The sequence below is a fragment of the Echeneis naucrates genome, chromosome 16, assembly GCF_900963305.1.
Source record: "Echeneis naucrates chromosome 16, fEcheNa1.1, whole genome shotgun sequence".
NCBI classification, from domain to species: Eukaryota; Metazoa; Chordata; class Actinopteri; order Carangiformes; family Echeneidae; genus Echeneis; species Echeneis naucrates.
In genome coordinates this window covers 22338451-22365958 of record NC_042526.1, presented here as the reverse complement: position 1 = coordinate 22365958, position 27508 = coordinate 22338451, and the positions used below count along the sequence as shown (strand labels likewise).

The following is a 27508-nucleotide window of genomic DNA, read 5'->3' as shown; positions in this document are numbered from 1 at the left end:
CCTTCAGTATAACCACCTATGAAGAAAAGTGAAACAGGCCAATCTAGCCTTTTGTCCCAATATATCAGCGCTCTGATCTATTTATTACTATGTTGTAGTGATGCACACCAAGCCACATCTCGCTTTGCTGGCTATTGGATGTTATATGTTGTAGTGATGCTGACCTATAAAGAGATGTGCAAACAAACAGTTACCAACACCAAGCCACATCTGGATTTGCTGGATGTTCGATGTGGTCCACACAACACGACTGTTTAATGCTAGCTTAACCCTAATTCTATAAAGAATTTGGCCAAGCCTGCTTGATGTCTAATGTGAGTGGTGAGTGCATGTATGTGTGTAACCTTGTGTTTGGAACATAAGGAGCACCACTCATAAAAAGGAGTTATGGTACCTTTGATGTCTGTGATAATTCCAACAAATCATTTTTGTCACTAGGTCTTGGCTCTGAAGCAGAGCGTGACTTTCAGATGTAAATGTCAGAGCACTGTCATCCATGTCTGGAAAGTCTACATGGTACAGGGCCTCTCACAGCTTTTTAAGGAGTAGTTACACATTTACAAACATTCAATACATCAATGAAGACCAAATCATATTCTTGACTCTATGGATTTGATGTTTGTAGTGCTCCACATGGGACTGGCTGAAATTCAAGTTGATTTTATATTCTTTGACCTATAGCGCTATCTTGTGGTAGAAAAGAGGTGCAATTGCCTCCTGTCCTGTCAGATCTGTCAAATTCATCAGAATAGTCGGAAGGGTTAGGAGGAAAGCATGCACTTCATAATAAAAGCATTGGCTTGGCCATTAGAAATAATCCAGCCATCTTTATCCATTTATCTGGGGTCGGGTCTCAGGGTTAGAAATAATCAACTATACAAAAATCCCAACATACTAAGGTTGTACGTTCAAATTGTTTGGTAAAATAAAGAATAAATACAGGACAGGATGCTGTGAAATCCGAAATCAGTTCTATAATAGAAACGTGAAGGAAGCCATATTGTGGCTTTTAATTTTGCCAAAAACTACAATCGAATCAAAGTGAAAATTAAATAATGTTCATGCCATTACCATACAAATAATGTCTTAACCTTTCACAGTGTCCCTCTACACTTCCTGGATAACATGCCTGAAAGATTTGGGGCACTGAACACTAAGCAAATGCCACATGTGAGTGAGCCCAGAACTGGTTTGCCTTCACGGGCTTCCTTTAGGATTTTCTATGGGCAATCTGCATCAGTCCCACCCATAAAAGCCCACATACGTTCGCCAGACACTTTTTTAGGTACACCAATTCAACTGCTCCTTCACATAAATATCTAATTAGCCAGTCACATGGCAGCCACTCAGTGGATTTAGCTATGATATGGTCAGGATGTTCTGCTAAAGATCAAACCAAGCACAATAATTGGAAGAAAGGTGGGTTGAGGGATTCTGAATGTGGCATGGTTGTTGGGGTACATCACCTCGACAGAAAATAATCTGAGAAAGATAAAATTTCCAGTGAGCAGGCGCTCTCTGGGTGGAAATGCCTTATTGGTAGAGAGGCTAAAGGAGAATGGCCACATTGGTTTGAAATAATAGAAAGGCAGTTGAATGACCACTCAGTGTGACCAGGGTATGCAGAAGAGTTTCTCTGAATGGACAACGTATTATTCAGCCTTCAGGCAGATGGGCTAAGAGCAGGAAACTGAAAAACCCTAACCCACTGAACGATTGAACACTGGAAAAATTTTGCCTGGTCTTTTAAGTCTTGATTTCTGCTGTAGATTTTAGGCCTGAATTTTACCCAGACTCCTAAAACATAAAAACACTGAACCAAACAAGCATAGATTAAAGGCCATAGCTCACGTAAGTATTTTTGCAGACAATGTGTTTCCCCTTTGTGGCCACAGTATGCCCATTTTCTGATGGCAAGAGGATAATACACAATGTATGCTCAAATAATCACTGTGATGAAACAGAGATGCTACCATATCAACATAAATTAAAATCTTTGTAGAATGTTTCCAAGACCTTGTAGAAACTGTACCACAAAGAATGAAGGTAGCTCTATCAGTCAAAAGGGGTCTAACCAGGTACTAGCACGGTGAGTATCCTTACTGTGAACAGGGTTACCACGTGTCAGGGTATCATAGTTATGTATAGAAAGCTGAAATGCCATACGTTTCAGCTCTGAACTGAAACTGTCACTAAGTGTCTCAGTTTCCAGAGCACTGGACGCACTGTAGATGTTATATTAAACCCCACCACACATTTTTACAATGTGCATTAAAAAATGCATAAAATATAAAAGTACATAAATAATAGAATAACATCAGGGTCCATGTTTGGGATTCCCCGGGCTTGATTTACGTGGTTGGCCCTTATTCTTCACTGCTTCAATGCTAACTATTCAAATGTATTGGCTGTGAAAATCACAGTGTGGAGTTGATGCCAATATCTCTGATGACACCCAGAGACGTGTGATGAATTGACGCTAGATACCATCTGGTGATTATTCACATCATGTAGCGCCAGTCGCTTATTTAATACAACATCTACAGTAATAGCAGTAACAATAATATAGTGAATGAGGCTTGAAACTAAAACCCATGAACTCATCTGGAAAAAAAATTACGAGTCAATAAATAGAGTAAGAACTTCCACCCTAACTTCTTACATCCAGTGCAGTTGCCTCATGATGGTCATTAGATAGATGCAGATTTAAGGCTCTTTGGCACTGACGTGTCTTTATAGCCTGTAGCCTTTTTATATACAGACCATGATGGGACTATATACAGTTAACCTGCTCATATCCACACTATTAATCTGACAGGTGAGTCTCACCCCTCATGTCAGCTCCCACAGACACTGAAAATCTTCACGTTTTTGAGCATAGCTGAAAAATGAACTAGAAAGAAAATGCTTAATAATAAACAGCTGTCGCAATGTAGCAATCTTGAATTACCACTTGTGGTTATTCTTTAACGTCTTCAGTTTAATCTTTTATTGTGAAAATAGCTCAGCGGAAGTATTTTGGTCCGGTACAGCCCTTCTTTCTGGTTTCAGCGTGTTTGGACTTGGCTATGATTATGAATCTTTTGCTGAGAGGCCGGTCGGCCGTGCACTCCCACCGTCTCCTACAGCGTAGCAGCAGTCATTCAGCCAGAGTAAGTGTATTTATTATTACTATTAGCCTATTCAATCTTGTTATGAAACGTCACGTGTTGAGCCAACGTCATATGAAAATGTCGCAGATTGAAGATTTGCATGTGTCGGCTGGTTAATGTTGAGTTCCCAAAGTGAACTCGTGCATTTGTTCGATGAAGGATACAGGAGACGTCCAAATCAATTTCATATATGTATTTTTTTTTTTAACACAAACTGTAAAATATACTATAAAAAATAGATCGTTTGCAGAGCTCTGGACCAGACTATGCTCTCAAAGAGGCTAATACACGTCCACCATTTCTCCCTCATTGAAATAAAAAATAAATAAAAAAAAAAGAAAATCCTGGTTTTATGAATATTCATGAGTATGCAAATGCGTCAGCCTTGCGCCCGCCCACCGCCGTTACTCGGTAATAGTGGTGCGCTGTCCAACCCCAGAAAAAAGGCTGGAAAAGCATCATGCTTTTCATGCATCATGCGGAGCTTCGTGGCTCCAGGTTCAAGAAGCAGCTGTCCTCAAAATGCTTGCTGCAGACCAGCGTTTTAGCTGGAATGTTTTCGGGGACATTATCGTTCCAAATAAATTGCAACCATTTCTCCCGTGTGGTACGATCCTTTGGTAAAAGATGAAGGCTGGTATCAGGGTCAAGATGGCGCGGAAGGACGCTGTGAGTTGCTTATAAAATAACACCTAAAAACACACAAGAATTGGAAATTAAAAAGAAACAAACGCCAAACACAATGGCACATGGTGAGGAGGGAAAAGGCCTTGATAGTCTCATGTTGAGCGTTAAAGCAGATCTCTCTGATCAAGCAAATCAAGGAAATTTAGAGCGGAGTTTCAACAACGGCACGACGAAACAAAATATTTCTAAACTGCGATCGGAAGTGAGAGGATGCATGGAAAAATAACGGGCACAAAAGAGAAAGTTTCGGCCACACAACAACAAATTAATGAGTTGGAAGATAAGGAATCAACTAATGCCGAAGCACTGATTCACCTGTTGCAGCAACCCCAAATAAAATCTGATAAACTGGAATATTTGGAAATCAAATCAAGGCAAAACAATGTCAGGATTTATCAGTGGAAGGGCACAATATGGCGAGCTTTATAAAGTGATTTCTGTCAGAGAAATTAGAGATACCAGAAGAGGAAATTGTTATTGTGGCTGCACATCGATCACCTCAGAAGAAATCTACACGGAGTAGAGCAACACCATGTTCAATTGTTGTTCGTTTACTAACTTGGGAAATTCACCAAAAAGTGCTCCACGCTGCATCCTAAGAGAAAAATAAAATATGGTGACAGACGGAAACAAAAACAAACTTTGACCAAGACGATTCCTTTAAAGTGCAAAAAGAGAGAAGCCAATATGTTCAACTGCGAAAGGAGCTCCGCGAGAAAGGAGTGAAATCACATTTGATCCATCCAGCCAAGTTACTTGGTGCCGGTGGATGGCAGGTGGATGGCAGGTAGCAGCAGTGCAGCTCTACACCCGCCGGAACGCTTACATATATTCCTGGTGTATTTAATTATTTATTTACTGACTCACTTATGTATTTATTTTCTTCTCTCTTGGTGCATGTTTAACTAAGAACTGATGAATTTTATATTACAAAGTAAATTGCTAATAGCACATAATGTTAATTGTTAATTGTTCAGGTGAGTTTGGTTGCTGAATCTGCTGGTGTGCTAGCGTAGCTTGTAGTGCCTCCACTTCCTGCACACTCTATACTCTCATGCCCCCTACCCGAACCAGGGTCTGAATCCCATCCCTACTTTTCTCTCTCTTCTATTTCTCCCCCCTACCCAAACCAGGGTCTGTATCCCCACCCCGCTTTCACTGGTGCAATTGGTGAGAGGTTAGAGTAGTTGACAGTGGTGTTTGAGATTTGTGTTTGTGCCTCTTTGACATCATGCAGTTAGTACAGGTGAGCTGGCCTGTGTTGGAGTGTTGTTTGAGTATAAGACCATTTAGGTGAGTTTAGTTGCTGAATCTATTAATGCAGCTTGTATTGCCTCCACCTCCTGCGCCCTCTATACTTTCATGCCCCCTACCCGAACCAGGGTCTGTATCCCATCCCTACTTTTATCTCCACCTCTTCTATTTCTCCCCCCTACCCGAACCAGGGTCTGTATCCCATCCCTACTTTTATCTCCACCTCTTCTATTTCTCCCCCCTACCCGAACCAGGGTCTGTATCCCCACCCCGCTTTCACTGGTGCAGTTGGTGAGAGGTCAGAGTAGGTGATAGCAGTGCTGTTTGAGATAGTTGTCTTTGTGTGAGGAGCGGTGATGGCTGGCATTAGGGGGGTGACGCTGGGACGCCAGTGTTCACTGTCTAGCCTTCTGGAGGTGTTGTGGGCCTAACTAGACGAAACACCGGTGAAAGGAGGTTCCCACCTGATGACCCCGAAGACATGATAGCTACCACCGCTCACTGGCCTAGTTGGATATCATCTCTAGGTAGCATAGAGCAGTGTGAAAATTTGTTGGTAGGAGGGTGTTCACTGAGTCTGGTCCATTTTTTTGTCGCACAAGTTTCTTGTGTTTCTCTAAAAAGTGAATAGAGGAATAATGAATTAGGTTATCGTGGCGAGATGGGGAGAGGGACTATAAATTAAAAAAAAAAAAAAAGGTTCACAAAAAAAAGGCTGGTATCACAATTAGCCTCTCCACATCCAGACACAGAGCAAGCGTTCGCCATCGCTGTCTGTTTTAGGTTGCTCCCGCATTCCATTCTTTGCATATATTATGTAAGTGAACTGGGAAAGAAAATCCACGGGATTGGTTGCTAGGATTTGTGATGTATGAAATCCAACTGAGGAGCTGAAAAACTGAATCCAACTTTTTCAGATCTGGTTTTGAAACTGCATTTTCAAATCTAAAATGCTCAGTTACAGCGTGCACTAGAGACTTCGCAGCTGAAATGTCTTGTAGCAGAACACAAACACTACATAGACATGTTAATAATTTGAAAAACTACATTTTTGGGTTAGGGGGTCTTTAAGAAATCAGTGAATGAAACTGGGACATGAGCTTTGGAATAGTTTTTCTGTACCAAGCACTCATCATGTGAGCACCAGGAAATGTCTGAGTTTTCTCGGGTTACTGTCCAGTGAACAGCCAACACTTCATGACGCACAGCATGCAACACCTGAGCTGAAAATATAACCTAATGACGTGGGTTAGTTTCTATGAACGACAAAGGACACTCATTCCTTGTCTTTCCTATTCATAACAGTTGTGTTATCTTCACCATAGCGGAGGAGCTGCAGCTGTCCAACCAGCTAAATTCTTACTTGAGTCGTAATACGTTTCCAGTAGCATGTTGTTATGTAGTCTGAATCAGGAAAGACCACTTTGGGTGGAGCTGCCTCAGACTGGAGGAGCTCCCCACTGTGGTCAGTGTGCCCCGCAGGGGGTGAGAGTTGTTCAGCAACATGGATGAAAGGTTGGTTCTCATCCTCCTCTCACCCACCACTCCAGGGTGAGACCATCACCAAGGCCCAAAGTTGGGTCACAGTGGCCGCCAGGGAGCCGCCATGGACCCATCACCACACAGCGTTAGGAGACAAAGCCTAGCCATGGGGCCCCAGAAGAGCCTGGGCACCCAACCAAACTGTCTGTCGTAGGGCCCCCAGCTTTGTCCAGGTGGCCCAATGCGCCACTCAACCACAGAGTTTGCATGTTCTCCCCGTGCCTGCATTGGGTTTCCTCCCACCGTCTAAAGACACGTGTGCTTAGGTTGACTGGTGACTCTAAATTGTCCGTAGGTCTGAGTGGTTGTTCGTTTCTGTGACCCTGTGATAGACTTGTGACCCCGCAATCACCCAATGTGAGCTGGAATTGGCTCCAGCCAAAAAACGGCCTCAGACAAAACATCGTCAGGAAAAAAACAGGCAGAAATTGCCCAACAGAGGGGGCTTGTGGGGCTCGCAAATGATCAAGCGTGTTAGGAAGAACTTCGAGGACAATCAACAGGTACTGTGTAAATTTGAACTTTTTCTTACTTTAATAAGCAGTTTGATAGTAATGTGTGCACATGACTAGTGCTAACCATTTTAAGTTCCAGCCTGGTAGTAAAGGGCTGGCTTCATGGTTCATTCAGTTTCCTCTCTCCACATTAGTATTGCTGTATAAACTGGTGACCTGACATCCCTGATTAGGGTGCCCTGTCCCTGGTTAAATCTGTCTCCAAAAATGTCCCCAATTTGAATGGGAGAGAAAAAAATCTCCAGATTTTATGGTAACCACGTAGCGATATCCAGAAACAGAATGCGTAGCAGAATTGTTTACTTTGTGTCTTCAGATATCTGAGTTGTTAGCATGGAGGCCTCTCATGTGGTAGATCCTGGTTCAAATCCAGATTGGAGGTCTTTTGCTGCAAGTCTCCTCTCCTCTTTCTCCCTATTTCCCTTTCTTTTAACTGTCAAATAAAGGTGCATGAAAAAAAAAAAACATCTGGATGCACGGAGTTTTGATAGATAGCCTTGAAAGAGCTTTTGCATTTAAAAAGTGCAAATATTCCCAAGATATAGTCATAAAATCATCATAAAATCAGCTAAATAATGCATGAGTTAAAAAAGGTAAGGCTCTGTTTTGTTATTTTTATTTTTCACAGCTCTAATGTTAAACGCTGGAGACATATGAATAAACAGCTCATGCAGCTAACAGAGGTGGCTTTTGACTACCATGCTGAAAATGTCCCCAATTTTCATTTCAGAAATCTGGTCCACATTTATATGCATATATGTTGAACATTGCTGAGGGTTTGCCTTTAAGCCCAGGGTACAACAACAAATAAGTAGGCTAACAGATATTTGTAAATGTACCGACAGAATTGTGAGACCTATTACCCACAAAGCATTTCCCAGGGGCAGTTGACTTGTTATTGTGCCATCGGAGCTCTAAAACCTCTGCACCAGTATGTTGTTGTCATGCAAGTTGGAATTTACCTAAACAATATTAAAATATTGTTTGTTGTCAAGAGTGCATACCTGTCATCCACTCTAATACAGTCACATTTAGTCTTTGTGTTTTTATCAAGACCCCAGAATGGTTTGTAATATTATGTATTAAGTTTATTTTGTTTTTCAGAGGTATTGTCAAGATGCCACTAAATCTGGATGAAAGAAGTATCCTTACCCAACAAAAAAATTGCATTTCTTATGACCAAATAGAGTTGTTCAAAGACAACTACTGTATAGCCCAGATCTTTTAACTATGTTAATGCTGTGTATCAGTTTTCATCCAGGGCTGAATATATGCCATCATCAAGCTACATTTCTCTGAAACTGTAAATTAAGGAAGATGGTTTTCAATTAGTGGCCTATTCACACTCTGGGAATATACATCGGGGTATTGAGCGTCAGTGCCAAGGAGGTTTGTGGATCAGTCATCTTGTGTTTTCCTTAAGTTGTATAGATGAACTGATAAAGTTACTCTTAGGCAATGGCTTCAAGCAGAGGGAAATCTGCTCCACACTCTCTTCATTTGGATGCAAAATAACGTGTGTGTGTGTTTGTGTGTGGGTGTTGTTTCCTCAGATCCTAAAGTATTTTTCTGCCGTTACACAGGAATATTTGCGCTTATGAAATATTTTGTTTGGATAGTGAAAGGCACCTCAGAAGACTGCTAAGTCTACTTGGGTTGAGGCGGAGAAGTCAGCAGAGGCCATTGGCAGAAGTCTGTGAAGCTTAAAAGTCTTAAAAGTACTTTAAATCAAACATTGCCATTAGAGACGGGATTCAACAGGAAGCACGATCTTGGCTAACTATCACAGTAGCTATACAAATAGGCTACAGTGCGTTATCATCTGGCAGTAGTCATATTGCATTCATGATTGTACGGCGACTGTTATATACACTGCTTAACATTTGGCTTTCCCAAACATGCAGAACAGTTTGAAATAAGAATCTCATCAGGGAGGATTAAATAACATGTTGCCAGCTGAAACCAAATCATCCGTGCAATCTATATACAGTATTTTTCTTTTCTCAATTCAAACACTCTATATCTCTGAGAAGATTGTATACAATATGTTGCATGTTGACTTAGAGAGTGAGCTGAGACACTGGTCTCCTGAACAAGGAGAAACAACTGTTATGTGGGGCCATTCTTGGAAATGACAGGTTTCCACAAACAGTTGATGGCTGCCTACATCAACTTGGTGGAGGAGCTGATGCAGTGGATTCAAATGCATGATGTGCCAACACCTACAACATTTTCTGAAGCAAATGCAATGTACGAAGCAATGCTTCGGAAAAGACAGTAGGGCTAGAGACTATACCGAAACCGACATTTAGATCCTCTAATCCTCTAATCTTACTCATGTCAATTATTTCAATTATTCCTTTCAAGTTGTTGCTTTGTACTTTTTTGTAATTTGCTTTTTAAAAATTACCTCACAAGGCGTTTTCATGTCAAGTTTTTGATTTCATTGTTGGAAATGTTCAATAAATATCCATAAATTGTTAATCCGTGTGTATCCTTAAATTATTTTAAAATCACATAACCATGCCAGCTTTAATAGTTGAGCATAAAAAAAGAATCATTAATCATAATCAAGGTAAAAGCTTCAATTAATCGTGACATTGTTGTTAAGTAATATTGGCCAGTCCTAAAAGACAGTGAATATATTATTTTCTGAACTATTCATTGTTAAATAAAATGATTGACTTAATGTATACTGCAATCAAGCACTAAAACACAACATTTAACACATTTAAAGTTACATGAAATCAAAATTAAAAGATATGCATACATTTGTAAACAAAAAACAAAAAACAGCATTCACCATTTGTATCTATACCGGCCCTCTAAATCAAGCGCCAGTCCCGACTTCAGGAAATGGACAACATCCAATAGGAGGCTTCCTCAAAGTGCAGGATGCACTCAGGTGCCATGTACAGGTAAGTTCCTCCTATTGTGCTTGCAGTCTGCTTCCTTGACGAAGCTGGACTGTCTCCGATGTTTGCCAGACGCCAGTCTGTGAAGACTGCCCTCTTTGCTCGCAAGTGGAGCTGACAATTACAGAAACAAAGATATTCATGTTGATAGCAACAACAGTAAAACCGTGTAAGGAATATTTAAACAGTGTTCTATTACCAAGGGTGAAGAATCATGCACTTTCATAAAAGTGCCAAGCTTCCCCCAATTTTTGCTTTAAATCAGCTTAAAGTTTGATTATGTAGAATAGCTATAATTTTTAAAAAAATACATCCACAGTGCTTTTAGAGGGGTGCTGAATAAGAGTGTAACATTTCCATGAAAAATTCTATTTTGTTTGAATTAAATCATTTTCTAAATTTTGACGGGTTCGACAATGATGTCATGTTTACATCGTACTGGCCAAACAGCGGCCCGTATTGCGGGCTGCCAAATACACGTATGTGAGCAGGGGGGCAGCATTTCGATTTCATAATTATGCTAACATTATTAAGCCTGGAAAAATATGTCTAAGGCAGTGTTATCCAAGTTGGTTTGGCTAAAAGTTATGCGCGATACAATGAAAGGAAATCATACTTTGTTTTCAAATTGTAATCCTGCTAAATAATCACAATTTTTTCTAAATGTACCTGTAATCCAAGTATGTCTTCTTTCCTTGTACGTACCTTTTCTTTTTTGTATCTTTTTACATAATGCTGTTCCATATATTTCCTTATTCCCCAAGCCATATCTAATTGAAAATGAAGACCTCTACAACTTACCACTTTCAAGCTGTCCCTTGAGACGATCATATTCTTTCACTTGGTCCATTGCCTGGGAATACATGTGGAAAAAAAAAACAAACAAATAGGTGAATTATTGTTTTTTATCTTTTAACCACTAGCTGCCCCAAAGCTCCAAAAACAGGATGCCTCTGGATCATACTTTAGGCTGGAAGACTTATAGATATGTTTAAATTTACCCTCCATCAGACTTGAGATACCCATCATATGAGCATACCTCATTGTTATACACTAGACCATCAACATTACATAAGTGTACACCAATGTCATGTTTTTAAATGTCAACACGAATCAAATTTCTACCCTCCAAAACAACAACATCGCTGACAATCAGTGCTGATTTAGAAAGTTAATCGAAGCATACTTAAATAAAATTCACCGTATTCCTACAGGAACAATACATGGAACTGGCTCAATCTTCAGTTTTAACTACGACTGAGCCACGAAGTCAACCCTCTGATTGTATGATGCATTTAAAAACACAAAACTTTAACTGGTTAGCGTTTGAAAGCATTCAAATGTACACGTTACCTGTTACACGTGGCAGAGCAGGTCTCCCACGTGCATACAGCAATACTAACGTGGACAGAGGAAACTGAATGGATTTTCCTGAAATGTGATGCATTTTTTGTCAGACTTGACGACTTTTCGCCTGACGTCTGAGGATGTCCTAAAATGAACACCGTAATACGGGCGCTCCGGAAAGCGCTGTCTGATCACGTGCCTCAATGAGCCAATCAGAGCTGTTCCCTGCACCCCCGCGAAGCTTCGTTTCCAGACAGAGCCGGAGCCACAGCGAACATGGGGGAGCTCCACAGGAGATGGCAGTCACCGGCCAGAGGGCGATAAACTATCTTAACAAAGAAAATCTCTGTCTAACAAATGTCTAACGTAGCAGACGGCGATAAACTATCTTAACAAAGAAGATCTCTGTCTAGCAAATGTCTAACGTAGCAGAGGGCGAAGGAGGAGAGGCGAGCTGGATTAGCAGGGACGCCGGTTAGCAATTTAGCTCCAAGAGTCAGCAGACAGAAGCGGTAATTTCCACACAGCAGTTTTTCTGCAATATTCAATATCGACCCTACAAAGCCAGGCCTCCACGGCGCTACATTCACTAACCATGCATGGGTTGTAAGACGACAGCACAACCATCACCAACTTGTTACTGATATTTGGAAGAGACCATGCGATTGTCCACAGTGCAGGAAAGTGGCGATATTCGGTATTGCAGTAATAACAAAAAAGTGACACAAAACAAGAACAAGTGCAGTTTTCTATGTTTTTATTAATCCTTAAGGAGAAGCGCTGAATTTTGATTAATAAGAAGACCCATTTTATTTTGATGCCCATATTTGTACATTAGCAGTAATGTAGCACCATATGGATGTGAAAGCAGTTATAACAAGCATACTGTATGTGACAATAACATTTGTTTTGGTTAAAACTAAACAAATAATTGTGATTAATTAATTGTGATCTCGATAGTGATGAAAATAATCGTGAGTATCATTTTGGTCATAATCATGCAGCCCTACCAGACTCCCATTTCTCCAGTGTTCTACACAGAAACCCTCTGGACTCTGTTAATCCTGAGTGAGGTGGCAGGAAAAGCACCGGATCCTTCCCTCCACCTGCCTCCCTTCCCCTGTCCATCCTTCTGCACCTTTTCCGTCCTTTGTTCCCCCCTGCATTCACTGAGGTGTACCACTGCCGTCCCTGCCACAGAGGTCATTCACTCAATAAAGATCCACAGACTAGCTTCCCGAGAGGGCTGGTGATGGTCACACACACACTGAAATAATCAATTATTTAGCTGCAACATTTTAAGTGCATCAGTCTTGTAAAAAGTTTACACAGCCTGTGGTGTTAAACTATTCAGACAAAAAAATTGTATTCTCTCTTTCAATTAATATTTATAAAAATGTAAAACATGATTAGTTTTAGTCTGTTTAACAAATGTTCATCCTCTTTCATGACCTAAAGTGATTGAGTGTGATTGAGTCAACACCCCTGCTGTAATAGAGAGATGGTTAGCCCTGCTTTTTTTGTTCACTGTATGGAACTGTTGAAGTCTAGAGGGCTTTCTGTCTTTCAACTGTTGAGCATTTGGGGCTTCAAATTAGGAAAGTACAGCAACATCTGGTGGTTTACAAAATCAACAGCAGTCCCTCGTGACTGGAATTGAAGCCATTGAACAACAACACTGATGATTTTAGTTTAAAAAAAATAAAAAACCCACGCGTGCGCGCACACACACACATATATATATATGGTTATAATACAATTGTTACACTAAAATAATTAATACATTGTCCACACAGCTAAGATTCAGAATATTTTTCAACAGTTCATTTATATAATTTTTGCTCAGTAGCATCATGGTCTGTGTTTTAACATCATGGTTGATGTTTATATGATATCTATTATGCCTGGAGAAAGATAGTTGTCCAGTTTCCTTTTACATTTACCACTGATGTCCATCATATTGGATACATGTTGAACTGAGGTTCACATGTTGTTCTCTCTAAATTGGAGAACAGAACATTTCAGGGCCAGTATTCACGTCAAGTGCAGAATTTTATATTTTATTATGATCACCCACTTGCTTGTGATGACTCACTGTCCTTCACTGTGTGTGTGTGTTCCAAAAGAGTGCTGTGGACAGTGTGCTCTCTACATTCAGGTCTATATGTGGCGAGGATGGCATCTCATTGGGTGAAGCTGTCAGAGAGCAACACGGAAAAGATGAGTCTGTGCATCGGTTAGTCTATTTCATTACATGACACAGACAGATGACAAATATACAACAATGGTGCGGGAGAGCATTGTATTGCTGCTGTCCAGGTGTTGTCCTCCAGATGTGGTGGTATTTCCACGTTGTGTGGAGGAGGTTAGTGCCCTGGCCAAGGTTTGCCACCAACATCACCTTCCCATCATCCCTTTTGGAACTGGTACTGGCCTAGAAGGAGGGGTCTGTGCAGTGAAGGTGAGAAAAAGCAGGCTTGTGCATATGTTTGAACGTACTTTGAACTAAAGGCATTAAAATAGTCAGAGAAGTCAATACAAGTAGAAAATTAGGATTTGCAATTGACAATGTCCACAGTATAAAATACATTTCAGTCACCCTGTGTCTTCATGGTTCTTCCCTCTGCTCTTAGGGCGGTGTGTGCTTCAGTCTGAGGAACATGGACCAGGTCCTCGATCTCCACCAGGAGGACTTTGACGTGACAGTGGAACCTGGTGTGACTCGGAAGGCCTTGAATGCCTACCTGCGAGACACAGGCCTGTGGTTTCCAGTAGGTCAGTCTTCCTGTCCCCCAGATTTTTCTTTAGCTCAGTGGGAAAATTGATCATTGTTTTTATTGACATAAAATAAATCTTTCTCAATACTTGCTGTTAAAAGTCATTTTTATTGTCATCATGTTCTGTAGTGGAATACCACTCCTTCCATTTTATATGTATTTTACAATGAAAAATATTACATAGTAGGTAGTGCTGCAGCTACCGATTATTTTATAATAAGAATTTTATCAATTATTTAATTGATTACTGCAGTAATCAAAGAAATTCTCTTGCATTCTCTTGGTCGGAAAGAAAATATAATTAAGATGTTTAAATTATGTTTCATTGAATTTGAAATGATCCTGCACCTTTGACATTTTCTGTCTTTTGTGTCATTTCTTGACTTTGCGCCATCTCACCACCATTGCAACACTGAATTAGGAAACATTGTGCATCGATAACTATCACATAACTAACACATAACTATGTGAAATGCAAGCATTGTATAGTGTATATTGTATAATGCGAATGCAAATTACTAAATGAAGCTTTGATGCACGACACATTGTCTCAGTCGTAATAGCAGGCTCACTGCTGCAAGCTGCTATGTTCTCTGCAACTATGCTTGTCTGTATATCAATGAGGCTTGGATGCTGGGTAGGTCCAGTGACCACTCATTGGAAACAGCTTGTGAGCAGCTATCCTGAGGCTCGAGAATTAATTTGCTTAAGTATTCCATTCTATTCAGATGATGGATTGAAACTCAGTCGGTTCTTCCTTCAGGTTTTTGTTGGACTCAGTCACTTCTTCTTTGTGGATGAATATGAAAGTGCATTTCCAGGCTTGAAGCTAAGGTCCTGATTTAAAGCCCTTTAAAGCAATTTGATACAGAAAAACAAAACGTAGAGCAAAATAGTCATGGCTATAAAATGTTCAGCTGAGTCAGATTCCTCAATTGACTTGAACAGTTTTTGATATAAAAACATATATAATTATTTCACTATTTAATTAATTATTAACGAGTCCGGCAATCTATAAACTGTAAGCTCATGAATTTAGTGTAAATACCTCAGACCGCTTTATTGCATGCACCTCCTGATAGCCTTTGTTGAAACTCTGAATAGCTGGTTTCTGGTTTAACAGAAAGAAGTCAGTGCTCCAGAGCTGCAGTCGGTATGTTAAACGCAAAATGTCCCGGTCCTTGTGTGTGTTGTTGTGTCTGAAGCAGTAGAGTACTTCTTCTAAATTTGCAGTCATTATCTTGGTCAGAAAGTGCAGAAATAGCGGCAACAACTTCAGTAAATTCCTCTGCTCTGGGTCAGCAGGTCCCGCTTCCTAAAATGTCTTTCACCAACTCCAGAGAACGTTGAAGCACATCCTGTGTAACTTCAATGTTTTGAAAGACTTCAGGCCTCAGTCCAAAGTAATCAATTAGACTAGATTTGCGTTAGCCCCGCCCACTGACTTTGATGGGTGAGTTTGGCAGATTAAATAAATTCATGAAGCACTTCACAAGGTTCTCAGTTGGCTTTCTGGGGGACAGCCTGGGGGAAGAAACTGTCTGGTGGTTTTGCTGAACAGAGCTATGTAAGCACCTACCAGGAAGCAGTCTGAACAGTTCGTGTCCAGGGTTTGAGGGGTCTGCAGCGATGTTACCACCTTGTAAAGGCCCAGGATGGAGGGCAGGTCGGCCCCAGTGATCTTCTCTGCAGACATTATAGTCTGTTTCAGTCTGTTCCTGTGCTGCTTGGTGGCTGATCCAAACCAGACAGTGACGGAAGCGCAGAGAACAGACTGTATGACGGCAGTGTAGAAGATGACAGGCAGCTCCCGAGGCAGGCAGAACTTTTCTCAGCTGACGCAGAAAGCACAAACTCTATGGAGATTATAAAGCGAGATGATAGATGAGGTTAAGAAAGGCAAGGAAGAGTTAGTTCTAGGTTTGAAGGGGGCTGAAATATGAAAATGGCATAATGCAAGGAGTGACTTGATGCCAGTGGGCTTCCAGAAGCAGGCAGATGATGGTACACTGAGGCTGCTGTAGGAAGAACATATTTCTAAGCTCTTTTCTCATGTGGACTGGTAGTCGAGTACATGATATGTTCAGTGGCATGGATGTGGGCTGCTTTTTATGACTAACAACTAACCAGACTGTGGGACAACTAAGCAGACAGCCTCAAAAACTAAAGTAATTGCCAAACATAGTTCCAATAAACCATCAAACTCATATTTTGTGTGGCTTGTTTTAGTGTGTTTCGTTTGCTTTGATCTGGTGTGCAATACAGTAATGGACTCATTATTGTTTCCTAATAGGTTTGATTTTGAAAGAAAAAACACTCAGAGTGGACAACTGTTTCTGTTTCTGTATTTTAACTGAGCAGGGGGTGACATGTCAAGGATCCATAAATGGACACAAACCAGAGCATAGACCTCCACTTGATGCAATTTGTGTCCCATTTCCCTTCATATCTGATATGTCTGTGGTGAATCAATCAACTTCCAGGCTTCCCTCACTAAAACTGCACAAGAACATGTGTCTAGTGCAGCTGTTGAAATGTGTGTACATCCATGTCTTGTATGTGCTGAGGGAACTGTCTGCAGGAGGACTTTGATACAAATGTCAGCCAAGTTTTTGATAAACACCACAGAGAGAAGTTCAAAGTCTAATGCTTATCTGTAGTCCCACTGGACTTGTGGGTTGCATGTTGACTTAAATTGCTTAGTTTCCAGACATTCAGTTGAATGGTGTCTCTGAACTCAGGCTTACCAGTAAATAATCATAACTGCTGTCACCCAAAGCTTAATATTTTCTGAGAGAACAGACTCTGCCAAACACAGTGATGTTTAAAGAATCTCCTGCTTCCTATTTTCTTCTTGATTTTAAGATTTCTTTTAACTTATATTTGAATGAATGCGATGGTATACTTTTTTCTATGCAGTGGAGAAAAAAACTGCATGCTATAAGAAAAGTTTGTCCATAAAGACAGCACCTTGTCTTGCTCTACATGTTATGACATCCTCCTACCACAGACACCTGTTAAAAACTCAATAATGGTCACACAATCAGAAATAATAGGATAAATGAACTTGGATGGCTTTAAACTGAACTTTCAGACAATTAGACAGAGGCATTAATTTAAGGTAACCATGTTATCACAGATTTGAGGATAAAATTATGATGATGATTTCTGGTACCAAACTATTTCTGCTAGACCAGAATTGCTGACTTGGAAACAGCTATAAGAGTTGGTGTCTGTTGCATACTTACCTGTCAACCCAATGATATGGAAAGCTGGGATCTAAATTTAAAATTATAGCATTGATGTTCCATTTTTGTAAAAAAAAAAAAAAAAAAACCGACACAAGAAATCAGCTGATAAGAAATGTAAGGCTGAGAGTGAAAGGAGTTTCATCTCAGTTTGATTATCAGTTTGACATATAGTTGCAGCCAGCTTGTTAATCCACTGATGTCCAGCTGTGAACTGCAGTTTTTCATCTAAGCCTGCTCAGTCATGTTTAAAGGCATCATAATTCCTTGTGGATATCTTTCACTTGTCAATTTCACTGTTGGTCAATCACATAAAAAGTATTTTACAGGATGAATCTGTTATGATGCAACAAAATTTTGTCATCTTGCAGAGCTGTCCAGTAATGCCAGTTTGTTGCCAGCTAGTTTGAGTTGTTGTATGTATATATATGTTGTGCATATATATGTATACGTATACATATACATATGTAAAGGGACTGTCAGTGTTAACACGTGTTAGCAGAATGCATATTGAGCAACACTGAATTCCTACTTCCAGAGGAACCCCGACCCCCCTACCGCAATTAGAATTTAAAGTTTAGTAGTTATCAGCTTAATTACTGTTTAGAAAATGCTTTGCTAATGTCAGTGTTACAGGATGACATTTCGATTCCCAATGGTTCTTAATGTTATTAAATATTATTATACAAATGTTATTGAAGTTTATCATATAACTGAGGAAACAAGTGATCTGCTGTTTACATTTTAGATCCTGGAGCTGATGCATCTCTGTGTGGTATGGCTGCCACCAATGCGTCTGGTACCAATGCAGTGCGTTACGGAACTATGAGAGAAAATGTCATAAACCTTGAAGTGGTTCTGGCTAATGGGACCATCATGCACACAGCTGGGAAAGGAAGACGGCCCAGGTAACTTCGGTACAGTACCTTTGTCACCTTTACTACATGTTTTCATAACAAGTACAAATATGCACCAGCTTAAAGCGTCTTATTCGTGTCGTCCTTTGTGGTCTCCGTTATTATCAATGATCAGGAAGACTTCAGCAGGTTACAATCTGACAAACCTGTTTGTGGGGTCGGAGGGGCACTTGGGAATTATCACCAAGGCTACATTGAGACTCTACGGAATCCCAGAGGCCATGGTGTCAGCCGTTTGCTCTTTCCCCTCCGTCCAGGATGCTGTGGACAGCACCGTGCAAATACTCCAAGCTGGAGTAGCGATCGCTCGCATTGGTAAGAAGATGATGCATACCATGCATATAATCCATGACGACACTTGACAGTCAATATATCATATCTGAGAGCATTTGTTAATCTGCTGCCCCCCTATAAAAGATATCTGATAAATCTGTATGTATGTTGTAGAGGAGAGGCAGAAGCAGCAATGTGTAGTGAGATGCACAAAACAGGGCTAAAAAATGATGTTAGAAAGTGAAAAACAGAAAGAAAAGCAAATTTAATTGAAGGGAAGTGTGGAGCATGGAAACACATCTTTACCTCCAGGTTCAAGTGGAGCATCACTTCAGCATGTACTGTCAGGGTTTTAAACAAGCCCAGGGTGATTTACCTGGAGGTAAAATCTATCAGCAATCAAAGAAAATTAATTGACTGAAAAAAGGAAACATCATGGGAATTAGTTTGTTTAGGAATGCACGATTTGAACAGCTATGGTGCATGGAAGCTCCAGGGAGGGAGGGCTGGCAACTGGGGGTATATTTAGGAAAACAGCTCACAGCCCCCCAGAAAATAGATCCCAATAATCTTAGACCAAATCTCTTCTAGTGGAGGTGGGTAGCAGCAGTTCTACAGACAGAAAGGCTACCATGCTCAGATGACCAGTCAGTGATGCAGATCATGCTCACATTGAGAATCTTGGCTCATAGTGACTCTCCAGACGCCAACTTACTTTCCTGCAGCAGATGGATAATAATATCTAGCAGAGAGAAATGTATATTAATATATATAATATTAGTTTTTAATCAGTTGGAAAAATATGTTTATAGCCATCAACCAAAAAATGGCAGAAGAATAACCTATTTAGAAGCATCACACTAATGTTGGTCCTTTTGGTGACTTTGTTTTCTCCAGAGTTTCTGGATGACGTCATGATTGATGCGTGCAACAGGTTCAGCTGTCTGTCCTATCCTGTGAGCCCGACACTGTTCCTGGAGTTCCATGGTTCCGAGCAAAGCCTCAAGGAACAAGTCAACACAACGGGTGTGTGAATATATTAATTACAAACACATTTGCCACACATTTCTGACCATGGACGCACATGTCATTAGATGAAAAACAAAATACAGCAACCTCAATATTATATCAGTAATTAATTTTGACAAAACACATTTTAGAAATCTTTGCCAGAGATTGTTATTCATTTTATGATCCCAGTTGATTAAGTGTAGATTGATCCAAAAATGGTTACTGGAAGTTGGTTTCATGGCTGTGATGTATGCATGCAAGTGAGCAACCTTAATAGGAATAAACAAGATGCCATCTGTGAGCATGGTCTTCTGCTTTCCTCAATACATCCATGATGACCATGCTAAGGTTCTAACTGTATATAAAAACTGTATATAAAATCTGAATAATATATAAAATCTATAAAATCAACTTCACTCCTGACATTATTTACTATTACTATTATGTCACTATCTCATGAAAAATCCTCAATGGTCACCCGCTGACCAACATCTATTCTTTAGTCAATGAAGACATGTTTAACAATGAAATCATGAAAGGGCACCAGGAAAAAATCATTCAAAACATCTTTGGTCTGTGCATGTCTCTGCAGAGGACATCACCAAAAGTAACAGAGGGTCAGATTTTCAGTGGGCTCAAGATGCAGAAACAAGGAACCAGCTGTGGAAAGCACGTCATGATGCCTGGTACGCTGCTTTGGCTCTAAGACCTGGTTGCAAGGTAAAAAAAAAAAAAACGAGATTTGCCACTTCTCCCTCGCTCATTATGTATTAGGGTAATTGCTGTCCCTCCCCTCACATTACAATCTACATGGTACAGCTGGAAGCATCTTATATTAAATACCTACCACAGTATAATTTTCCACTTTGTCCATTGTCACTATAGCCTAAGGTACTGGGCTGCTAATGAACAAGGGATAGTTAATTACTCGTCTGACCAAAAGACCAAGGATTTGAGCCTCGTACTATGACAGGCATTAGTGTGAGGCACTTGTATCGCTCACTTTATTGACTGTTTCAATCCAAGTTGCTGTAAATGACACACACTTGATCCAACTCCAAATCTGTCAACACTATGTGCGTGATGTGTGCAGGCCTATGCTACAGATGTGTGTGTCCCTCTATCTCGACTGCCTGATATCATCGTTGAGACAAAAAAGGACCTGATTGAAAACAGACTTACAGGTGAGTACTTTGTGTTTTACTGAAGTGGGCGGTGTTATTGATGTTAATAAGGATCAGTGTGATTCATTATAAGTCCAATGTCAGCACCTACATTGTAGCCAACCCATGAATGTGTCTTGATTCTTACAGTCAAAACATTTACATAAAGTGCAGGAAAATAAAAGAACATGATCTAGTGCTGTGATTGCAGACTGATCACAGTAATTCAAACATATTCCTAGAGGTTCAAAATCAAATCAAGCACAATGCGAGATGAATGCTGCCAGTTTTGATAGGTTTTGATAAACACTGTGTACATATTTCTGGATTAATTATATATTCATTTTTTGAACCCTCTCCTCAAGTACCTTTTCATTTCTGTGTATGTATTGGTACATGTACAGTACAGGCCAAAAGTTTGGACACACTTTCCTATTCATTTGAATGAGAAGGTGTGTCCAACAACAAAACAAAAACAACTAAAGTAGATACTACTCATAAGTCCATTGGCAATTTCCAGCTTTTCCACAGATTGAGTAATTGTATAAAAGCCCTGTTTTACAGGCTGGCCCTGAGGGCTCAACACACTGCATCTTTGGAAAATGCAGACAAACACCTTAATTTCTGGATTTTACGACATCTCACCATCAGAGTAAGCTTCAGTGAACGGCTGGTGAACGTCCTGTCTGCACCAGGTAGTGCGACCGACCATAAATATTGTGTGCAGATGGCACTTCATTATTCAAAAATGTCTTCATTTTGCATCAAGGTTACCTATCTTAACTTTCACAGACAAGTCTTACTCAGTGTCTCTCACCAGGCGCTTGCTTACTTTTGGCTTTTCTGCTGTCCAATTATACCAGATCAAATGTAGCTATTTTTGTCTTTGCTACTGCATCCAAATCAAATCAAATCAAATCAGATTTATATGTATAGCGCCAAATCATAACAAAGTTGCATCGAGGCAATTCACATACAGACACGCATCACGCTACCTCTCCTTGAGGTAGCCTGCAGAGCTGACAGTTAGCATTGCAGCAATTGCAATTCATAAGCATAGCTCCTTCCACACCAGTCTCCCCACAAGGAATGGAAACAAAAACCTATCATACTAGACTCCAGGGTTTGTCTCTGTCACTATTGAAATAAACTTTTGAGCACATAGACACATCAGGTCTACAGGTTCGGGATACTTATGGCACCGGGACATTGGTACATGACATCTCGCTAACATGCTGTTGAGCCCACAGATGAGGAGTAAGTCATGGTTAAAGGAGTACCAATGTGGGCTTCAGCTAGGGCTTCCAGGCTGAGCTACTGCTGGGCTCCTTGTGCAGTGTGGTGGAGAAGCTCGACATTTCCTAGACTGCTGTCAAAATGGAGACCGCTAAGCCCACTTGTGAGGAAAAGAAATTACCCCCCAGCTAAGAACCTGACCGAACAACACTGCCTTCCAAGTCTGATCGGTTTCAGGCCAGAGCACTTAACACCCTAACATTCCTCACCACATAACAAACGGAGTCAGACAGCGAAAAAAGATAGTATCATTCCTGTCCCAGTCATCCCACAGGGTATGTGCCTCTCTGCATTGGCCAATGCAGGGATTATGTGAGGCCAAAAGGAGAGAAGAGTAAGCACTCCAGCTGTTTTCCCTCGTACAGTTGTGGTTCTTGTGAAACTTTTAATGTGGGAAACTTTCACCTAGGCTGCTTTAGGTGCAACAATTTTAAATGTGCCAAAACATTACTCAGCGCTGCCCCCTATCTGCAAGCAGGGAAATGCACACAACTGGCTGGGGTAAAATTTGGCCTGACTCAGTTGTGGCAAATTGCCCTTGAGAGTGGGAGGTTAAAGAACAGGTGGTAATGCCTGATCGCCAAAGATTGTGCAAGGATAAGCCTGTCACATGCTGTGGGGCCAGGCCATGAGTGGCTTAATTTTGCCTGCTGCAGAGCTTCCATGGAGCGTAATTGCCAATCTCCAAAACACCAGCGTGTCCTAACTGGAAAGTCATACAACTGTAAGTGGAGTTGGTTTGAGGAATCGTACCATACAGGCGGACACATCCCTATCAGTGTCCAGTGACGGTAGCTTTGTCATTCTTGCAGGACCATGGAAAGCATTTTCTACAATTATGGCTGTGCCAGTGTGTGTTTGTGTGTGGCTGCTGTGCTCTCTCTCTCCCTCTGTCTCCCAAGGTGGATGGCTCCACCCTGTATACAGGTGAAGTAGCGTGGGGAGTATAAAGAGGGAAGAGCAGCCAGTGTGCCACTGTGTGTCAGTGTGTGTTTCCCCTAGGTGGGTGTGTGTTGGTGCTTCTGTGGAAAGGTGGCTTTCATAGTTACCTGCATTTGTTGTTGTCCCGGTCGTTTTTAGGTTGTACATGGATCAGTGTTTTCAGCTTTTCCTACTTATAGAGAATCCTGGTGAGACCAGTGAGTTTTGGTTTATTTGGTTCCTGTTTTCATAGTAAAACTTGAACAGCTGCACTCAGCTCCACCGCTTTTCTATTGTGGTGTTTGGTATTTCTCTTAAATCTCGATTTCTTATCTTTTGTTACCCTCCCTCCATACCCCTGGACAAATTTGGGAGGTGACAAAGGTGTATGGTTGAATAAGCCATATGCCCATTTTCTTTTGAAGAAAAAATCAGCAGCGCCTGCTGGTGTGTTGTTTTATTAAGGGGGCTTCTAGGCTTTTCACTGACTACAGACTGCGCACCCGTGCAATTTGGCTGTTGTCCTCCATTTCAGCCAATGGAGGCACTGGATTTGACTCACAAGACAGCTTTGGTTAAATTGGTAAGCATTATGTATGCACTTCAACGAGCCTGTCAAAAAGCGACGCCTTTTTCCAAAGGCTGGTGGAAGCTATTGCTTTAGTAGGTTTGCATGTACACACCATGTGTTCTCAATCTTGGACCCTGTTCAGGGGTGTTTTATTGCAGCAGTCTGTTGGACACCTCCGCCCTGCTTGGCTCACATGGTCTTTGGTGGAAACAGTAATGTTACCCCACAAGTTGGTGGACACAAGATGATCTTGACTGGCAACATTGAAGCTAGCACCTCCCATAATAACACATTGAATGGAATATAACTTGAGCTTTTACAAGGCTATTGGAGCATAGTGAAACATAACTCCTAAAAAAAACAAAAACTATTATGTACATGTTAGGGTTAGTTTTAATTAGACTTTATTTGAATGTGTTTTCGTCATTTGCATTGTGTTTAGTTCTCAAGGCCACAGTTCTCGTACCTATGTGGAACCTACCTATGTGGTTGTAAAGAATGTATTTGCATCCATAACAGTATAAATGCAATATTTTACAGAATATTACATTTTCAAATATTAGATTTTTCTTAAACTGTATTTTATTAAAAAATTTAAAGGAAAAACAATCCTTATGGGCTGCAGCTTTGCTAAGTCATTTTATTTTTCAATCAATTTTTATGGCTGTGAAATATAATTTCTCTGGGCCACATACATATATACACATTTCGATAACTTGTCATGCTAGCATATATGCAAAAAGAATAGAGGGTAAAGAATCAACTCTAACCACTTCAGCTGTGTCTATGTTCTTAGACTAATTGTATTAATGGATGATTCTTTGTTAGAAGACAACTTATGGACATGAACTGGGTCAAGAAATTAAAGGAATAAAACGGAAGAGACAAGATCATATCAAGCAATAACAAGTTAAAGCTAATCCATTTTAGACAAAGTCAACATAGTCACACAAGCACAAGTTTCTTGTGTTTACTTTGAAGGAATGAAAGAACAGTGCAGAACAGTGAAGCTGCACCACTAAAAGTAAAGCTGTAGCTTTACAGGAAATCTTGCATTGCAGAAATTGTAGTATTTCCATTTGTTCCTAAGAGAGTGGATTCTATTTGTTATTTATTATATTTATTAACAGGAAAATCTCATTAACTATTATATCCTTATTACAATCCTGTATGTTTCAATGTAAAATTAAGCAAATGAATGAGAGCACTATCTCCCTTCAGGGCCCATAGCCGGTCATGTAGGTGACGGCAACTTTCATTGTCTGATCGTGGTGGACCCCAAGGACCCAGAGGAGCTCCACCGGGTCCACCTGTTCACTGAGAGACTGGGCAGGTAAACCTCTCCTTCTCCTCCAATGTCCCTTACTTTTGGACAAATACACACAACAAAACACTTTTCTCACTGCAGACGAAAGACAAAGTCATGCTTTGTACTGAGTATTGTCATCGATATATGACACATTGACTTACCATAAAATCACAGCTGACAATAACAGGATCAGCACAAAAACTCAAATTTTTGTAGTGAATGTTCAGTTCTGAGATCAAATAGATAGCCCTAACTTCTAATATTGGAACTTGAAATGTTTGAAATTACTGCCTTGCTAATATTTTGATTATTATTTTTGGGTGTTAGATTAGGGCTGGATAGAGTTGCATACAAATTCTATATATTGCATTATATTACATGTAAATAAAAACCCCCTGCTGCAAACAAACATTAACAATCATCCTTTAAGCAACTTTCAAACTTCCTTCCAGACATGTTTTCAGCAGTGTTAAGAGCTTTTGCTCGGTTCATCTTTGATTGGAGAATGGTATTCAGGATAATATATAAGTTTATTTGCTCATTCTGTTTGCATTACCTGGCTTCATTTACTTCCACTACTCCAGTAAAATTGGAAGTTTTCCAATTTCTCAGTTGCTTCATCCCTGTAAAAGACCTGTTCTCTATATTTACGTTTTGTTGAACTAAACATTGTTATTAAAAGTTAAATTGGTTGCATTTTGCATGATTTTGCAGTTAAGGTCAAATACACATTGTTATAGTTCATATTAGCCACAGACATACAGAAACAAACACTCAAGTCAACTTAATGTCATCAATTAATCTAACCTGCATGTGTGGGAGGAAACTACCAGAGGGATAATATACAAACTCTGCATTTTTAAGAAAAATCAGTGGCGGTTGGATCAATGAGTGCACAACTTGTGCACTGTGCCTTAAGGAAAAACTTTTTTTTTTTTTCCCTGCAGACGAGCTCTGGCCATGGACGGCACCTGTACTGGGGAACATGGAGTGGGCTTAGGGAAGAAAGTTCTGCTGCATGACGAGCTGGGACCCAAGGCTGTCCAGGTCATGTGGGACATTAAGAATGCCCTTGACCCAAATAACCTGATGAATCCTGGGAAAATTCTACAATAAAACTGTAGCTATAAGCAGTATTTTAGTCATTAAACTTGCAAAATGTGATTTTGATCTGCTCACTACTTCATCAGAGGCTTTCACAATGACATAGAATTTTTTTCAGCCACATTTAAATGCTCCTGTTACAACAGGACATCTAGATATAACTCAGCATAGAAGGATCAGTCAAAAGTGTAAAGCAATGGGATATCAGTGGGAAGACACTGTTATTTAATGAGGGGGATGTGAGATTGTACTTGAACCTGTGTTGATTTTAATAACGATGGTATTTCTGCTGTCAGGTCGAGTGTTGCTCAATAAGATGATGTAAAATTATTCATATTATCGAATAAAGAAAATGAAAAAATAGGTTTATTTGGAATTTGAAGTAGATCTTGGCATCACCACATGGGATTATGAAGCAATGCATTAAAAGTATAACACTTAAAATGATATTTGGCTCTGAGATTTGTTTTGTTTTGTTTATTTTTCACCAACAATAACAGCAATTTCTTACCTTCATACTGAAAGTCACTGTGACACATGTAGCAATCGGAGATCTAAAATATGCCTTATTTCCCATTTGAATTGAACAGAGTAACACCCTTTGAACCACAACAGACCCCTGCATTTAATCTGCCACGTGGTGTAAATCAGGTATGCTGCTTGTATTCCAGACTAGTTGTTTCTTCTCATGATTAAAAGGTAACTGTGACTAACGAGCTGTTCTCACAGCAGTTTGGTTAATGATTCAATTTCATCCATTTAAAGACAATTTTTCATCTACTGACCGATTGTGTGGGTAGATCCTGAGCAAGTTAATCCCCTGCTATCCACAATTATTAATATTTAATATTTAATGAAAGTGTAAAGCATGCAGTAATTTTTAGTTACTCTGGCATCAGTGCAATCCCAATAAATGTTATATTTTTATTTAATAAATGTTTGTAAGTGAACTTTGTTTCTTTTCTCTTTTTTTAGGTCATCTTCATAGAGAACTTACACAGCATCTTGAACAGCTCTAATAGTGTTCTTGGCATCTATTCCGCCACAGCCCAGACAGTTGAAGGTGACACAGCGGTGTATTGTGACACTTGATTAATATGAGAGACTATCTTGGCATTAGAGGGCAATGGCACTACATTATGTGGATTTTCACCACTACAAAGAAGTTAAAATATAGAGCTGCTGGTGGGGCATTTATTTATTCATTTATTTATTTAGTGTGTGTGAAGTACATTAGAAGGCAAAATAAAACACTTTTAACTAATTTCTGCCTCACTGGACCCATAAATACTGTCGTCTCAGCCCATAGCCCTTACCTGAACATTAAGAATGAAATAAACTATCTATGCATGGCTGATGTGGTACGATAAAGAGTCCATTTCTTTCCCAGGCACAGTTAGTAACTGGTTTATTTCATTTTAAATGAGCTGACATCTCTTTATTCATCACTTGAAAGGGGCTTTGAGCTGTTCGCAGACAACCTGAAGTAAGAATAGAATTTCAAAT

The 27508-nt window shown here is 40.1% G+C and overlaps 1 protein-coding gene across 4 annotated transcripts; it reads left to right on the top strand.

Moving 5' to 3' along the window:
• Positions 1-3050: 3050 nt before the first annotated feature.
• On the top strand, positions 3051-26857 carry ldhd (lactate dehydrogenase D). Of its 4 annotated transcripts, none has more exons than XR_003841828.1 (11): positions 3052-3152; positions 13539-13648; positions 13732-13873; positions 14046-14187; positions 18186-18345; positions 18470-18669; positions 19525-19653; positions 20231-20358; positions 20732-20822; positions 21366-21496; positions 24811-24922. XR_003841828.1 is itself a non-coding variant. In XM_029523593.1 (11 exons), exons 1-11 carry the CDS (start codon positions 3069-3071, stop codon positions 26012-26014), a joined length of 1467 nt encoding a protein of 488 aa, XP_029379453.1. In that variant the 5' UTR covers positions 3052-3068; the 3' UTR covers positions 26015-26857. The 4 variants fall into 4 exon arrangements, 3 of the variants coding, with proteins under 3 accessions (XP_029379455.1, XP_029379453.1, XP_029379454.1); XM_029523593.1 differs by lacking the exon at positions 21366-21496 and adding an exon at positions 25846-26857; XM_029523594.1 differs by lacking the exons at positions 3052-3152; positions 21366-21496 and adding exons at positions 11018-11924; positions 25846-26856 and having other exon boundaries at positions 13539-13873.
• The last annotated feature ends 651 nt before the right edge of the window (positions 26858-27508 follow it).